We start from the raw sequence: 18,054 nt of genomic DNA, 5'->3' as shown, positions 1-18,054 counted from the left end.
AGCCTTTGTGGCTCTGTAATGCTTTTAGCAGGGTCTTGTGGCAGTGATAACCATTTCAGTGGAAACAAATCTTTTTTTTTTCGTTTTGTTCTTTGCAGTTCATACTCCGAAGAAGTGTGTGTGTTTGATGCCGGCTCGGAAAATTACTTTACTACATCAAGCTGTGCATTCTTAGCTGATAAATGTTTGGAGAAGAAAATTCACTTCCTGAAATCCGGCCCCTGCCAAGATATTAACTTGGCTTGGGCCATTGAGAGAGCCGCCCTGTCTGCTCGAAGCATAAAGAAAGAACCTTGTGGTTATGACGAGTGCCATGACTGGGAAAAATGCTCAGGTATGTCTTCAAATGAACTTGACAACTCACATTAAGCATTTAGTACACAGCCTCGGGAAGGATGCCTGTCCGAAGGCACAACATCTTAAAGATAATGTCCAGGATCCTAAAGAGAATATCCATCTAAGTTGTTACATTTTCATATTTTAATGTAATTCTTACTTGATATATTAATTATAACAATTACGTTGAATTCTAACAATTATCTAATTATAACAATGATCTAATCATCACAATTAAAACAGCATGCTTCATGCCTGATGTATAATTTTCATATTTCGCTGTCTTAAGTTTTTGACAGGTCAAGCTCTCATTCACTAACCGAACCGCTCGATTCGATTCGAGTAATAGCTTTATTCAGCAATTTAAAAAAAGTAATAAAAGAACACATATTTTAACATGAACTATTAAAATATACAAACATAAAGATAAACAAATAGCTAAAACATTCAACCACACCCACAGATAAATTTAAACAAATCTTTGTAGCTTATGAGTTGCTGAGCCTACGTTTCACAGAAGCTTTGCTGAAGTATTGCGGTTACTCAAATGTTTCATCAATGGATACTTGTCCGTCAGCCTCATGGGTGTGGGTTTACTCCTCTCCCAAAAGTATCTAATCTGAGGGCCTCAATTAGGGTAAACCAGAGGGAGCAGACGCTGTTACCACTTTTCTATCATTTTCTACCCGCAGCACTACTGCTGCTGCTACTCCTGGTGACAGAGGGTAAAAAGGGCAGTGGCAGTAAGATAAAGTAACAAGCATTGGCATAGTCTCGCCTTTGAGACCTAATATATATATATATATATATATATATATATATATATATATATATATATATATATATATATCCACAAGACAGGAAACCCAAATTGAGGAAAGCCACTGGAGGCATCGTTTTGTCACCTGATTTAATGGCCACATACTGACAAAGTTCAAAACGAAAATCACATCAGATCATTAACTCGCCAGACGCGTTTCAAGAATCAAAGTTCTCTTCCTTAGTGGCGTTGTCTGTAAGTGAGTGAAAGCGCTGATAGTCCCACCCAGTTTTCTTAAGCCATCTGTCGACCAGAGCGTGGCCGGCAGCACAGCCTTCTGGATATGATAGTCCTTGAATGTTCATCACCAGTGGGAGCGCCTTTAAACAAAATAAACACAGTTTTATTCCAAGTGGTAGGTGTGAAAAAACGTTAGTTCAATGTCCTGTTTTACTGCAGCCATCGTGATTAAGCAAGTGCTACCCTGTATAGCCGCCTGCTCGCCTCCTTTCCGTTTAGCCAGTCTCTCGGTTTAGGGCTAGCATGGACTCCGCATTATGGCAGCTGGCTTTCCTCCCGACCGGGAACAGCCGGAAAACATCCACAAGACAGGAAACCCAAATTGAGGAAAGCCACTGGAGGCATCGTTTTGTCACCTGATTTAATGGCCACATACTGACAAAGTTCAAAACGAAAATCACATCAGATCATTAACTCGCCAGACGCGTTTCAAGAATCAAAGTTCATCAGTGATGTCATTTGAGATGTCATCAGTGATGTCATCAGTGATGTCACTGACCATGTCATGAATGATGTAATATGTGACATCATTAGCAGTGGATTGCGGGTCCGCGATATATAGTTAGTGCAACTAACTATATATGGAATTTCAATGGTTTTGTGCAAATAAAATAAGGTTTTGTAAATGCTAATCCCTAACTATATATGGTCTATAACCTATGGTTTTTTCAGTGAATTTTCAAGGTTTTGTAAATGCAAATTCCTAACTATATATGGTCTATAACCTATGGTTTTTTCTGTGAATTTCATTGGTTTTTTAAAAGCTAATATCTATAGCTGTAAAATATATTCTTTATTAAGTGACGTATCACGTAGCCCGTGAGACGCCTCATGATGCACCGCATAACCGTGACGTATCGTCTCTGCAGCGCAAACCAAACCCAAAACGTAAGCACGCCAGAGCACGCTTAAAGATATATATATATTTTTTTAACCTTAATTAGACAAAATCCACACATGCACATATCACAAACGTTCAAAAAACACAATATGTCGGACTCCCGTTACGCTGCCGGTTAGCTGCCCGGTTAACGTACCGGGAAGCACCTTTACCGCGAAAAATCGCAATTTTTTTTTCTTTTGCCCCGCAGGGAACTTTAATAGCCCCCTCATCAATCCTAGGGGTTCAGGAGGGGTCTGCCTTACCCCTTTCATTCATTTACACCTTTTTTTTTTTCCACCTCTTGTCTCTCGATCCCACAGAGAGACAAGATGGCGGCCGCTCCAGACTGTTTACAATGTTAACAGCCAATCAGCTTCTCCTCAGACTCCCGTTACACTGCCGGTTAGCTTCCCGGTTAGCTGCCCGGTTAGCTGCCCGGTTCGCGTACCAAGACGCGTCTCTACGGCGAAAAAATCGGATTTTTTTTTTTTTTTTTTTGGGCCCCGCGTGGCTCTATAATATCCCCCTCATCAATCCTAGGGGGTCAGAAGGGGTCTACCTTGCCCCCTTTCCTTCATTTCCCCCTTTGTTTTGGCCTCCTCTTGTCTCTCGATCCTACCGAGAGACAAGATGGCGGCCGCTCCGGACTGTTTACAATGTTGACAGCCAATCAGCTACTCCTCAGACTCCTGTTACACTGCCGGTTAGCTTCCCGGTTAGCTGCCCGGTTAGCTGCCCGGTTAGCTGCCCGGTTAGCTGCCCGGTTCGCGTACCAAGACGCGTCTCTATGGCGAAAAAATCGGAATTTTTTTTTTTTTTTTTTGGGCCCCGCGTGGCTCTATAATATCCCCCTCATCAATCCTAGGGGGTCAGAAGGGGTCTACCTTGCCCCCTTTCCTTAATTTCCCCCTTTGTTTTGGCCTCCTCTTGTCTCTCGATCCTACCGAGAGACAAGATGGCGGCCGCTCCGGACTGTTTAGAATGTTAAAAGACACCGGAGAGCCAATCAGCTTCGCATCGCAAAGTTCCGTTACGCGAAAGTACGCGAACCGGAGCGCTGCCCGGAGCGCTGTTACAGATATATATCTTTTTTTAAACGTTAATTTCTCAAAATCCACTGAAGCACATATATTGAGACCTAGCAAAGGCACATCGGGCTAACAGTCCCTACAATTTTGCCAAGTTTCGTGCAAATCCATTCAGCCGTTCGAGCTAAAAGTGAGGCCAACCGCCCTATGGAAAAATGAATGGGAAAAACGTGTTTTGGGACCCCCCTTTTTTCTCGGCCCCCCCTTGACGACCCCCCCCCAAATTTTCAGGGGCTGCTCAGAAACGAAATGTGCCATTTTCCTGAAAATTTCAGCCAATTCCGTCCACAAACGCCAAAGTTATTAGACATAGAATTTTCAAAAGTTCCATAGAGAAAAAATCCTAACTATATATACCTACTGGCTATCGCCAGTAGGTTATATATATATATATATATATATATATATATATATATATATATATATATATATATATATATATATATATATATATATATATATATCCACAAGGTCCTCTCGATCAGGAAAAGGATGACAAGCCACACCATCAGGTACTTGGAGAAGTTGTTTATTTGGGCATAAACAAACGACGCGTTTCGAGCTCACGGGCTCTTGGTCACATGACCACCATTTTTTTCTCATCATTTAAATACTGACAAAAAATCATAGAAAGGGAAGAAAGATCTCCGTGTTTACAGACATCACACGGAGACCTCTTTAAAAGCCATGCATTATTTACAGCAACAACAGAAACTCTGGTGAGAATCTATAATAATGCATTTTCCCAATTGTTTGGTTTTTTTAAAAAATCATAAGTGAGTGAAACATTACATTTTAGGTTCAATGTATCATGTAACACATTGCGCATTGAGGGTATAGTACCCATACAATTAAAGATGAAAAGACAGGCTGAAAAAAAGGGAGGGAGGAAGTGAAAGAGATACAGGAGTTTAATCTGAGATTTGAAACAGAGATAGAGTTATATCTAGAACGATTTAGGTCACTTGGGTGTAGTACCCTCGGTATCGTAATCTTATGTGTTCCAATCTCAATTAATGTGTGTCTAAATTGGTGAAAAAAGGCTATGGTCAGTGTCTAGTCAATACAGGAAATCAGTGAAATGAACTACTCAAGAATATTTTCCCAAAGTGATCTATCCCGTGCTCATAGTCGTATTCATGTAATTCCATGTGAAGCAGTGGTGCTCATAGCAATATTCTCTATCAGTGGTTTGTCGCTTCATATCAAGACGAGGTCTAACACTCTAGGGGAAGAAAAACAGTGAAAACAGAAAACATTAGTACACTGAAATCATTTGTACATATTAATTATTAGGACATCATAGCCTTATCCACGAATTCATGATACTCCGAAATTCAACCTGTCAATTTTACAAACTAATGATAATAGCTATAAACAGTAAAAAACCAAACATTACTGAAATTTAAATCATATTAATTAAAAGACATATTTGGAGATATATGTCATGAAATCAGAGTCTCTTAAAGGGGGAAATGGGAAGCATGCAGATCAACAGTTCACAAATGTACATACATCTCTTCGTCAATGTTCATCCCAAAAGGAAAGATACACCCTGCTTGTAAAATGAATTTGGACTCAGCTCTGCGCAAAGCTGTCAAACGGTCCCCTCCTCTGATATGTTTGGGGATTGAATCCAGTGCGAGAAATTTCGCTTTGGTCCAATCTCCATCATGGTACTGGTGGAAGTGTTTGGCCGTACTGTATGCAAAGTCCTTGTTTGTGATGGCACGCCAATGCTCTAAAATTCGCTTTTTTACTGGGAAAGTGGTTGAACCTATGTACCATTTGCCACAAGGGCAGGTTACAACGTAGATGACATGGTCAGTGGTACACTGGATGTTTTTAGTTATTCTCCATTTCCTTTTTATTCTTTTCAGTTCAACCTCCCTTACGTTGGAGCTATGGCTACAGGCCTTGCACTTCCCACATTTGAAAAACCCACCTTTCGCTGCCAGCCAAATTTTCTTCTTATCTAAGTGACTCTGCACTATTAGATCTTTGATGGATTTCCCTTTTCTATACGTGAGGGAGGGGTGTGGGTCTAGTCTTTCTTTTAACACCTTATCTTGTAAAAGGATATCCCATCTCCTTCTTACTATCTGGCTAAAAGCTGAAGACTGGGTATTGTAGGTGGTTATCAATCTTATTGGAGCTTTTGGGTTTGGGGGACTGGCTCTGGAGTCTTTAAATAATGCTTCGTTTCTTTGGATGAGGGCTACTCTGTCTTCACCTTTTTTCAGCATATTGGCGTGGTAACCTCTCACTTTGAACCTGTCATGCATCATTTTCTTGTGTTTTTGGTATTTTTCTTCAGTGCTGCAGTTCCTCTTGGCGCGTAAAAACTCACCAAAAGGGATTGCCCACCTAAAGCTGGGGGGGTGGCAACTATTGGAATGGAGCACGGAGTTCCCTGCTGTTGCCTTTCTAAAGATCTCTGTTTCAATCGTATTGTTCTTGATAACCAATTTGATATCAAGAAAATCGATCGTTTGTTGGCTATGCTGCATAGTAAATCTTAAATTCAGGTTATTCAGATTGAGTGCATCTACAAATCCAAGTAGGTCATTCTCACTCCCCTCCCACACAAAAAAGACATCATCTATGTAGCGGAGCCAGACATTCACGCATTTGGTCCAATGTTCCAGGTCATCATTCCTGAGCACCTGCTCCTCCCACCAGCCCACCAGAAGGTTGGCGTAGCTGGGGGCAAAGCAGGTGCCCATAGAAGTCCCCTGGATTTGTTTGTAAAGAGACCCATTAAACAGGAAGACATTTTCATCCAGGCATAGTTCAATCATTTGAAGCAACATTTTGGAATGAGCTTCCAAATGTCTGCTCCTTGTTTTCAAAAAATATTCACAGGCCTTCAGACCATCTCTGTGTCGGATTGAGGTGTATAAACTTTCAACATCTAGACATACTAGCCAAAAATGTGACTCCCAATTGATATTTTCAACTTTCTGTAGAAAGTCTTTGGTGTCTTCTAGATGTGAGGTTAGGTCTTTGACATAATTTTTCAGAAAGTGATCAACGTAGTGTGAGACATTCTCTAGGAGGCTGTTTATGGAGGATACAATTGGCCTTCCCGGGGGTTGGGTCTGATTTTTGTGCACTTTGGGAAGTAGGTAGAATGTTGGGGTGGTGGGATTCTCATTAATGAGGAATTTAGTTTCATCCCAACTCAGTAATTTCATCTTTTCCCACTCACGGATATTTTGGTGTACCCTGTTTAGTAGTTTACTCAGATAGGAGTGATCTACCCTCGTGTAGCATGTAGTGTCAGACAATTGTCTCATTGCTTCATTAATGTACATTTTCTTGTCCCACAAGACTACGTTCCCTCCCTTATCTGCAGGTTTGATGACGATTGAATCGTCATTTTTAAGCTGGTTAAGTGCCAACCTCATCCCTGGTGTCATGTTTTGTCTTTCCTGGGGTCGATTCAATAGTTTCAACATGTCATTGTTGACCAGATCATGGAATAGGTCTATATTGTCTCTAGGTAACTGGGGTCTGTATCTAGATTTGGGTCTGAACGGCGTGGTTACAGTACAAGAATTTGATTCAATATTAGTAAGTGAATCATCAAGTGTGGAGATAGTGTTTACAGCCTCTTGTGCGGTAGGGACCTGAGATTGAGTTAGATCAACCATACCTTCTTCATGCAGGGAAACTAAAACATTTTGCAAATCTATGTTATGGGTGACAGAATCAGTGGCAACACTGGACAGTTCTGAACTAACTTTTTTATGCGAGTGTATTTTGTGCAGTTTAAGTTTCCTCACAAACATATACATGTCAATGCGTGTCTGAGTGTAATCAAAATTAAGATCAGGACAGAATGTTAGGCCAAGTTTAAGGACTTTTTCTTCATCGTCAGTTAAGGGTCTATTAGATAGGTTCATTACCGTTAGCTCTGGAGTCTGTTCATCCATTACTTGCCCTTCTGTGTCTGGCTTCTGCTTCCCACTCCAGTAGTTCCTGAGTTTGTTGCGTCGCTGCCGTCGTTTTTTGCTTTTACCTTGCCTCCTCGGCCTTGATATCGGGTTCTTCCCCGTATCGATTGTTCGTTGGCCTCTGTCACGAGGCGCAGTTCGTCGGAAAAAAACGTTACCTCTAGGTTCTCTGCTGTATTGACATCAGTTAGACTTGCTTCAGAGCTCAGACTGGTTCCGGATTGCCACCGATCTTTGTCCGCCATTCCTAATGCCTTGTCCCTTAATAGGGAGGAGCGTGCTTTGTCAAATTTTTTCGCAAATGTCAAAATTCTTCCGAGTTTATAATCTCGCTCATCGCGTTCAAATTTGCGTTGTTTCCTTGCAATCAGATCTTTCTCAAATTTGTGTATTTTTTCATCCACATTCTTTAGAGTTTTTGATACCTCTGTTTGATCTTTTTCACTTGTTAATTCGTCTAGAAGTGTTTGTATTTCTTTTACTAGTTCCTCATGTTCTTCCCAGGCATTTTTAACCAAAATCTGCATCATTGTTTTAGAGCAGGCGTTGGTGTTCTCTCGCCATGCTTTCAGCACTTCTGGTTTTGGTTTGTTCAGGGTAGGAACAATAAAGATGCACAAGCCACGGGGGACGCGATCCACCTCTATGTAGTTCTGTAGAGATGTCGCTTCCCACCAGCGGCTTAGTTCTTTTTTTCTTAGACGTTCCAAGGTAAAACCCTTCTGTTTCAATGATACCACGCCAGGGGGAGTGGTTTCTGCTGACCCGGTTGTTGTGGTTCCATCGGGTCCCTTTTGTTTTTTGAATACGTTTTCTGCAGAGGCTTCCCGCCCCTTAAGATACTCCATTGCCCACAATGCAGTTCGGTCCTCCGACCATGTCAGTGCCTGAATGCGCGTTCGACAATCGTTGTCTCGCGTACCCTGGCTGCTGCTTCCGCTGCTGTCTTTGCACTTCGCCTTATACCACTTTTACCGCGGTAAGCGTGATCCGCTCCGCGATTGGATCCACGGCTCCACGGCGGTTTCACGGCGTCAGAAATGCAAACACTCACGTTCCGAGGTCTTTCCAATTGATCCAGCGGGGCGGTTTTAGTGCAGCCGGCGGGCGAGGATTTTGACTCCACGTCAATATATATATAAATATAAATAAATTAAGGACCTCTAGAAAACTGACAGCAGGCAAATTAGAGAGAAAGCCAAACATGTAGCAGAGATCAAACACGACATGAGCAGGGGCGGCTCCTCCACGTGGGCGATGGAGTGTCACCCTACTGCCTTCTCGCAGTGCGAGAAGCAGAAATGTAAAATTTTACATTTCTGCTTTTTGCACTGCAAGAAAGCAGTAGAAGGGTGTGCCTTTGGGGGTAAGGGGGCGGATCAGGGAGGAGTGGCTAGCCCATTGTTATGGGCGCTGACTGTGTGGTCGGCCCGACCAAACTAGTCATAGCACTCTCCGTTTTCTTCATGTAGGCTGCAAAACGGCCTCCCCGTAGACGCCTGTACAAACGGCGCCCTAGCCAATCACAACACTGCCATTGCTGTGTTGCGATTGGCTGGGGAGGTGAAGGAGGCTGCCTGCTTTGGTTCCATTGCACCGAGAGAGAAGGAGGGTAACGTGATGGGCGCAGGACGGTCGGAGGCGATTAGGTGAAGGTAGGTTCTTATTTTTATTGTTATTAAATTACTCCCCCTCCCTGTTCAACCCCCCCCCTGCGTGTTATGCTGGCTTCGACTTTCAGGACGTTTATCCCACGTGGCGTGCCGCTGGGTGGCAAGTGGAAAGGTCAGAATCTGGGCAGAAGGAGTTAAATCGTACAAATAATGTCTGTGGGTAAACCCGTAGAATAGGCCTTGCGTTATGAAAGTGGCTGTGTTCTTGAGCCCAATGAGGTGGGGGCACGGGGGCAGGATTGCTATTTCCTCTTGGTTTAATGAGTGATGCAGTTATCGCTGATGTTATCTTTCATAGTGCCAATATCGGCCCACTCACCAGCCCTCCAGCAGCAACATGCATGTATCGTAAATAAGCAGACAAGACAACTTTTTGTTGGGATAAAGTCGCTGCAGGTTTATTAGCATATACATATCCCAACATGGTGGGTTATCTTACAGATGATCCAAAGGCAAGCCGCCCCTCGCGGCCTACCACCTGATGGGCCAACTTGCATCATGGTCTTAGCCAATCGGTGCATAGCGGTTGTGGTGAGTGGATAGCCACTCCCACTTCCGGTGAACCATCGATCCACCCTCTTGCTCACGCCCCCCCTACGAGAGGCGGAGTGCTCAAGCGCCCCCCGGTTGTACAGGTTTCCAACCGCCCGTAGGACAGACGGGGCGCCGTCGCACCCCAGGGTCCACCGCACAGACTTCCTGGGGATATTAGGCCTCAGCACCCTTTGTGCTCCTGAAGAGGGTACACCTGAGTACCTTTCCGCCTCTGGATCGCCCTGTAACTCTGCCTGCAACACAAATAAAAAAGGTTTGGAACATATACCCCCCCCCCCCCGAAGCACCGGGTAAGCAGTGGGGAGGGAAATGGTGTCAGGGTGAGGGGACAAAGAGGGCGCCATGTGGGCGGGGGAGGAATATATACCTCTCCCCGCCTCCCACCACGGCTGGAAGTGACGTTCAGGACCCTTTAGGGTCGTGGAACACTGGGCTGCCCCGTGTGCCATCTTGTGGCACTAAAGGGGCCGCCCTCTTATGAGTGTCCCCTGCGGGGACGTGTTGGTCGGCCCGCATAGTGCCAATATCGGCCCACTCACCAGCCCTCCCGCAGCAACATGCATGTATCGTAAATAAGCAGACAAGACAATTTTTTGTAGGGACAAAGTCGCTGCAGGTTTATTAGGATATACATATGCCAACATGGTGGGTTATCTTAGAGATGATCCAAAGGCAAGCCGCCCCTCGCGGCCTACCACCTGATGGGCCAACTTGCATCGTGGTCTTAGCCAATCGGTGCTTAGCGGTTGTGGTGAGTGGATAGCCACTCCCACTTCCAGTGAAGCATCGGTCCACCCTCTTGCTCACGCCCCCCCCCTACGAGGGGCGGAGCGTTCAAGCGACCCCGGTTGTACAGGTTTCCAACCGCCTGTAGGACAGACGAGGCGCCGTCGCATCCCAGGGTCCACCGCACAGACTTCCTGGGGATATTAGGCCTCAGCACCCTTTGTGTTCCTGAAGAGGGTACCCCTGAGTACCTTTCCGCCTCTGGATCGCCCTGTAACTCTGCCACAGCCCTGGGTGTTGCGACCGTCGCAGCCCATTCATAGCTACACGGGTTCAACTGCTATGTGTGACAATTCCATTATTAGAGTGCACTATGAGTGACATTAAAAGACTATGAAACACACTTTCTTGCTAGCAAACAAACAATGAAGATGAGGGAGACCCAATATCAGTAATTACGCCCCATCTGACCCACAAGAAACTCTAGAAAGACCAAGGTTTAAGGCTGCTTTTGTCAGACATTCCATAGCTTTGAGTGTGCATGTGTGAGACAGTAACCTATGCACGATACATTGGGAGTCAAAGTGCCTGGTATGGTATGAGACTGCGTGGCTCAGATGGAACAGAGTATCACAAAATTACACAGTCAGTCTGAACTGCCTGGCCCCGAAAACAGGAGATTTTAAGAGAAGTCCTCCATGTACCCCACAATGGGGACCCGACCAGTCTTCTACCATTCTACACATGAGGTTACTTGTCCAGTCAACTAGGAGCTGTGGCCCGACAGGAACAAATGCTTTGTTGCTGTTTGGTTATTGCATAATGTTATTAAGCACTACCTGTCGGTATTGTGGAAAAATATCAAAGTTCCACCATTCTGAACTGATCAGCCTGTGCCAAGGGTGTAGTCCCATCATGGGATATTCCAATGTGCTACAGGTAACGGAGCACCCACCCTTCCCCCAGTGGATGGGGCCTCAGTTGTTCAAAATTGCTATTGAAAATATTAGAGAACAAACGGCACAGCCCAAACAGTTCATGTTCCCCACGGCCGATGTCCAAGGTAAAACTTGTGCTTGTGTTGTCTCAGTGCAACTATGCATGACATTTAAAAGACTATGAATGACACGTTATTTCTAGAAAAATCTGGCTGCACTCTAGTTGGGGAGCTCCGGCGTGCTGACGATTGGAACTGGGAACTAGTGTGAAAGCAGTGTGCTCCACGATGAATCAACCAGCGGGTGAAGCAACGCGACCTCGCCGCCCCCACCGAATGCTTGCAGGCTCACCCAAATCCCAAGTCCTCTGGATCCGAGAGGCGGTATTGACCATAGAATTTGGGATGCATGTTTTGCCCAGACCCACCAGTGGTTTCAAAGCAAACATATTCAATTATGGCACAGGGGATGCAAATTTGCCCAGACTCCCCGCAGTTCCATATGAGAACACATTCAAATTATGGCACAGGGGATGCATATTTTGCCCAGACTCAGTGGTTTTACAAGAGAACGCATTCCAATATTGCACAGGGAATGCATAAATTGCCCAGACTCACCAGTGGTTTTACAAGAGAACACATTCCAATATTGCACAGGGGAAGCAACATTTGCCCCGACTCACCAATGATTATACACAACGACACATTCTATTATGGCACAGGGGATGCAAGACTATCCCAGACTCACCAGTGGTTTTACCCGCGAACCCATCCAAATATGTCCTCAAGGGAAAGGTTCACGCAATAGACGCTACAATACTGAATCCTCCCACCGCTCTGTGCGCTCAGTAAACCATCTGACGAAATGCTCAATGCATCCATACAAGCGATCTGCGGCCCAACCAGTAGCAAAGGACATGCACTGTGTGGCAGGCCCGGCTCCAGGAATTGTTTGTTGGGTGGGCCAAGGATGCATTCGGGTGGGCCACTATGGGCCCAATTTGCCACTTCTGGAGGTAGTCTACAAGCCATAGTTTACATCATATCTACTTGCAAACAGTCACTATGATACAAGGATTGCTTCTGTATGTATACTGAGCATGTGGAGCGCTATTTATTGGCACCCCACCACTGACCTCTTTCGCTGTAAATATATATTTACTACAACCCTCCAACAGTGCACTCCATCTCTCCGTAGCCGCTCCCCTTCATGACCTCCTACTCAGACTCCCTCACTACCTCCCTCCACCAGTGCCCCTCATCTCACTGTATCTTCCACCCTCCCCCATGACCTCCTTCTCAGATTCCCTCATTGCCAGACTCCAACAGTGCCCATCATCTCTCCAAAGCCCCTCCCCCTCATGATGTCCTCCTTGGATTCCCTCACTACCACCTCCAACAGCGCCCCTCCTCTCTTCAAAGACTCTTCTCCTCATGACCTCCTCCTCGGATTCCCTCATTGCCACCCTCCACCAGAGCGCCTCATCCCTCTGTAGCCCCTCCCCCAATGACCTCCTTCTCAGATTCCCTCACTGCCACCCTTCAACAGTGCCCCTCATCGCACCAAAGCCCCTCCCCCTCATGACCACACCCTCAGACTCCCTCACCCTCCACCAGTGCCCCTCATCTCTCCGTATCTCCCACCCTCCCCCAAGGCCTCCTCCTCGGATTCCCTTAATTTCCACGCTCCACCAGTGCCCCTCCTCTCTCCGTAGCCCCTCCCCCTATTAACCTCCTCCTCAGACTCCCTCACTACCACCCTCCACCAGTGCCCCTCATCTCTCTGTATCTCCCACCCTCCCCATGACCTCCTGCTTGGATTCCCTAATTGCCACCCGCCAACAGTGCCCCTCACTGCTCCATAGCCTCTCCCCTATTGACCTCCTCCTTGGATTCCCTAATTGCCACTCGCCAACAGTGCCCTTCACCGCTCCATAGCCTCTCCCCTATTGACCTCCTCCTTGGATTCCTTAATTGCCACTCGCCAACAGTGCCCTTCACCGCTCCATAGCCTCTCCCCTATTGACCTCCTGCTTGGATTCCCTAATTGCCACCCGCCAACAGTGCCCTTCACCGCTCCATAGCCTCTCCCCTATTGACCTCCTGCTTGGATTCCCTAATTGCCACCCAACAGTGCCCCTCACTGCTCCATAGCCTCTCCCCTATTGACCTCCTCCTTGGATTCCCTAATTGCCACTCGCCAACAGTGCCCTTCACCGCTCCATAGCCTCTCCCCTATTGACCTCCTCCTTGGATTCCTTAATTGCCACTCGCCAACAGTGCCCTTCACCGCTCCATAGCCTCTCCCCTATTGACCTCCTGCTTGGATTCCCTAATTGCCACCCTTCACCAGTGCCCTTCACCGCTCCATAGCCTCTCCCCTATTGACCTCCTCCTTGGATTCCCTAATTGCCACCCTCCAACAGTGCCCATCATCGCTCAACAGCCTCTCTCCCTCATCACCTCCTCCTCAGACTTCCTCACTACCACCCTCCAACAGTGCACTTCATCTCTCCGTAGACACCCCCATGACCTCCTCCTTGGATTCCCTCACTGCCATCCTCTAACAGTGCCCCTCATATCTCCATAGCCTCTCCCTCTATTGACCTCCTCGGATTCCCTAATTGCCACCCTCCACCAGTGCCCCTCATCTCTAGTAGCCCCTCTCTCCTATCTGATTTCATTTGTTGAATAGCGCTACTCATACCAGTGTAGGGTGTCACAGTACTTTACATCATGCCCACATTTAAAGAGACAAAGAATCATATAAGTATGTAAATCAGCCTATAGGGAATGTCACATAAGCCAATGAGGATTACACGGTGTAGGAATCACATGGCATCCATACTGGTGGGCAGTATGTTTTAAGAGGGTTTGGTCTGGAGAAGCACAAATTCTGTATTTAAAGCATACCCCAGTGTTTGCGGGGTTGGCTATACTGATTAAAATTTATTTCTGCCAAAACAAACTCTTTATAGCAGCATTAGAGTAATGAAAGACTGTGGAAATTCTAACTATTTTACAACACAAAAAAATAAGTTCAAATTATTCTATTCAGGTTTGTATGCAGCTCTTTGATGTCAGTTCATAGGTCACTGTCCTATTTTAGGAATGTTAATTCTGTACTGCAAGTAACCCACTGAGCTATCCACATAAAATACAGTTTATCTGCATTTAAAAATTATGAACAGACAAAATATTGCTCTCCAGAAAGATCATTAATCACCAGAGTTATCTGGACATTTAGTAGTTGTGTCTTGCATCCATCATAACGAAACAACAAAATAAATTAACTATACACAGCATACACGAAGTAAGTGTTTTGCTGGGCCCTCACAGACTTTTAAAATAGTAACTAAAATACACACATCCTCGAAGCATACACGAAGTATGCATCTTGCTATGCCTTTGCAGATTTTAAATAATGGAACAATAGCCACATATTCTCTTACCTGCTCCGTGAGCCGGATAGGATAAACAGCTGAAGGGGTCAGGAAAGGTGAATCAGGATCAACAAACTCCTTTTCTCCAGCACTGAAAAGAAGGATATATCTAGGCAGTAGGATGGTATGCACAGACTACCCGGTGCCAAGGGTATTTCTCTCCTTCGCCATGCCCCTGTGTCATGCCCCTGTACTTGCACGAGTGTGTGGGGATACAACCCACCTTTTCAGAAGGAGATGCGTGATTGGGGGTGCCTGTAAGAAAGAGCCCAGGCCCAATCACGGAACTCCTCGAAAAATAACGTTCGGAGGAACGTTTTAATTTGCAGTGGCCATTTTCTGTTGGCTTTCCTGACGTCACTGCGAGGGCCAACGTTCGTGTTTGGGTGGGCCAGGCTCATGTTTGGGTGGGCCTGGCCCACCCGGCCCACCCTCTAGAACCGGGCCTGCTGTGTGGCCACAAGGCCCTGCCCGCCCCGCAAAGCTGGGCGGGCCCACGACCCGCTCCCATGAATCAACTGACATCGGTGAATGCAACGCTCGGCTGTGGGCCCCCCTGAGGCCTGCCCCATGGTGCTCAGGCCAATTGCCCTTCAATGTCCACAGCGGGCTCCTGAACGAGCGCCGCATGACCTAATGGAGATAGATGTGTGTTCCCCACCACCACCACACATATGGCGGGATCACAGGGGAGATGGAGTTTCATTTAAGGACTTAGCAACTTTGGGGAAAAAGTAGGACTCCTCGTTACCAATTAGCGTTGCGTGTTTGGCAGACCAGTGGTAGGCTAAAGTGATCTGCCTGCTCAAGTGGTGGGCGTCACGGCTTTAAAAGAGAGGGAAGCCATATTCTTTCAAGCAAGCAGTGGTATTGTGTGAAAAACAACTGCCGCTATACTTAAGTCATAGCTTACTCACCCCTAACTGATGGGAAATTGTATCGTCAGCTGTTAGTAACAGAAAGGCTTCTGCCGTCATGAAACATTTTGATAAAAAATAAGACACAGAAAGAGTCCTATCCTACTGGCTGCATGACGTCACTGGAGTGCTTGGGTCTTCGTCTGAACCCCTTTTTAAAGCGTTCTTAAATCAAAGGTGCCAATAATGTGCCCTGCATGCTGTGATTCCACCCCGCCACGCAAGTTGTCCACTGGGTGCTTCGCAAGCAGTTTTATGCTCCGGGCCCCACCGCATTGAAATGAGGCTCAGTGGGTCTAAGTTGGGAAAACTACCGGACATTTACTGCTGTGAGTCGTCTTCTTTTTTATTGTAAAATTGTTTACTGTCTCCTAAAAAAACGTTGTCCCCTGAGGTGTTTGGTTGAGACGGTTTAAATGCACCGTATTTGCTCCTAGCTTCCTCCAGACACTGATCAAAGTCATTGTTTTGGAGTGTGCCAGTACAGATAGAGCACTTTCAGGAAATATGCCCTCAGTGCTAGGGTTAGACAAAAACAAGCAAAGGGGCTAAAAGGCTGCAAAATATCGCAAAATTGAAGAATCAAAGCAACAACGTCGCTAATGACAATTGTAATATTTGCTGAAAGCCTCCCGTACATTTTAGGCATCTTGAATTGTAAAATGTCAGTTTGCTCTGCCCAGTAAATAAAAACATTAAAAAAATCAAACATGAAGACGAGCAGATGCTGGCTCTATTATGCTGGTCATTGTCACTGTATTTCATTAGGAGCGGAGGTCAGAGGCGAAATGCATGACGACTGGTGATACTCGCCTCACAAATTTTCTATAGCCCTGGCCTACCTGCATGCTGGCGCAGGACCTTTGCTATGAATGAACCCCAGAGCGTGTGCCTTTTGATGAACTGAACATATTATATTTGCATTACAAGTTGTCATCAGGCTCCTCTCTGAGGAAGGGGCACTTTTTAAGAGCATTGTTATACTATATTCTATCCCCCTGTAATGATGCGTTCTAATTTCTAGAAACATCTACTTACCTATTGCTTCATTGCGCTCAGTGTCTGCTGGCAGGATGCTTGGCAGGGGATGGATGGGTGGATGAGAGAATGGGAGAGTCTTTAGAAGAATGGATGGATGAATGCATGACCAGATGAATGCAGAGGATGATGGAAAGAAACATGAATAAATGGGGGAGTGATTGTGTGAATGAGTGTCCTTATGTCGACTGGACTCGCTTGCTACAGTAAAATTCATGTCCAGCTTTTACGCCCACCACTTTGAAATGTGACCAGCCACCACTGACAGAGAGGGAGCAAATCCTTGCAGGTGAGAGAGAGAGAGAGGCAATACTTGAAGATGGAGAAGAGAGAGACTGGAGGGAGAGTGGAAGCTTGGAGGAGAGGGAGAGAGCAGCTGGGGGAGAGCAGAGTCTGAGGTGGATGAGAGAGGAGCTGTGGAGGAGTTGAAACTCAGAAGTGCATTGGTGACCACCTTGCTTTCTCACGTTTGCTTGAAAGTGCACCATTTGCCTTCTCAGGGTCGTTCCCTCGCCTCAGGGCACTCTTCCCTAGCTTTTACGCCCCACACTTTCAAATGTCACCTGCCACCACTGGACACAAGCTAAAAAGTAAACGCTGCTGAGGGTGCCCGGGGTTTGTGCTGCCTCACTTGATGCACACGGAATGGTTGCGGGGAGGGAAACGCTGTATTTGTGCTCAGAGGGTGGGGGAGTGCTCCTAATGCAAAGCAGGAAATAAACAAGGAGGCACTGTAGCTGCCGCCCTGCGTGCCGCTGCTCGCTCCCAAGGCAAAGAGCTCTGGGAGGGAAAATTTCAAAAGAGGTGCTGGTATCAGTTTGTGCGACTGGAGCACCAAGAAAGCCGCTGGGACATTGTTGTGCAGTATACAAGATAAATTGCAATAAAAAGTTAAAGTAACTGGATCTCCAACATGGGCCACGATGCATAAAAATGCAAACTCATTTTGTAATTTCATTTAAAAAAAGTAAAAACTTTAAACATTCCAAATCCATTTATCCTCTTTGGAAACAACCTACTAAACCACAAGAAATTTACAGTTTACTTTTAACAGTTCATGAACTCTGAATAACAAAACAGCCTCCGTTGTTATCCGAGCTTGGGTTTGAACAAATCTTTACTTGTGCCACAGACCAGGAAAGTGCGAACTCTGCCAAACGAGGACAAATTGAGTTACCAAGGAATGGCAGGGGCCTCTATTAGGGGTTGTGTGAGTAATGAGGGATGGGGGTCCTGAATTGAGACCAGTGGGCAGGGTTAGCCAAGGCTACGGGGGTATTGGACTGGAAAATGTCATTGTATGAGCGAAGCACGGTGGTGTGCGACAAAGCAGGGTGAAAGGTAGACTGAGTTTGTAGATTCAGAACACAAGGCAAGCGGACTGGGTTAGGGAATATCAAATTTATTTAACTCGCATTTTGCTCTACATTTTAAAGTGA

At 45.9% G+C, this 18,054-nt stretch overlaps 1 protein-coding gene across 1 annotated transcript in view; it reads left to right on the top strand.

Moving 5' to 3' along the window:
• The window catches only part of LOC147726460 (complement component C6-like), a 1,142,533-nt gene that overhangs the window by 1,055,436 nt on the left and 69,043 nt on the right, over positions 1-18,054 (top strand). The window contains exon 17 of the mRNA XM_086960582.1: positions 99-334. Within this exon, the coding sequence (XP_086816708.1) occupies positions 99-334 (236 nt within the window). The remainder of the gene's footprint in view (positions 1-98; positions 335-18,054) is intronic.

Source organism: Lissotriton vulgaris, chromosome 3_1, assembly GCF_964263255.1.
Source record: "Lissotriton vulgaris chromosome 3_1, aLisVul1.2, whole genome shotgun sequence".
Lineage (NCBI taxonomy): Eukaryota > Metazoa > Chordata > Amphibia > Caudata > Salamandridae > Lissotriton > Lissotriton vulgaris.
The sequence above is the reverse complement of the archived record's forward strand: the minus strand, read 5'-3'. Positions and strand labels throughout refer to the sequence as shown.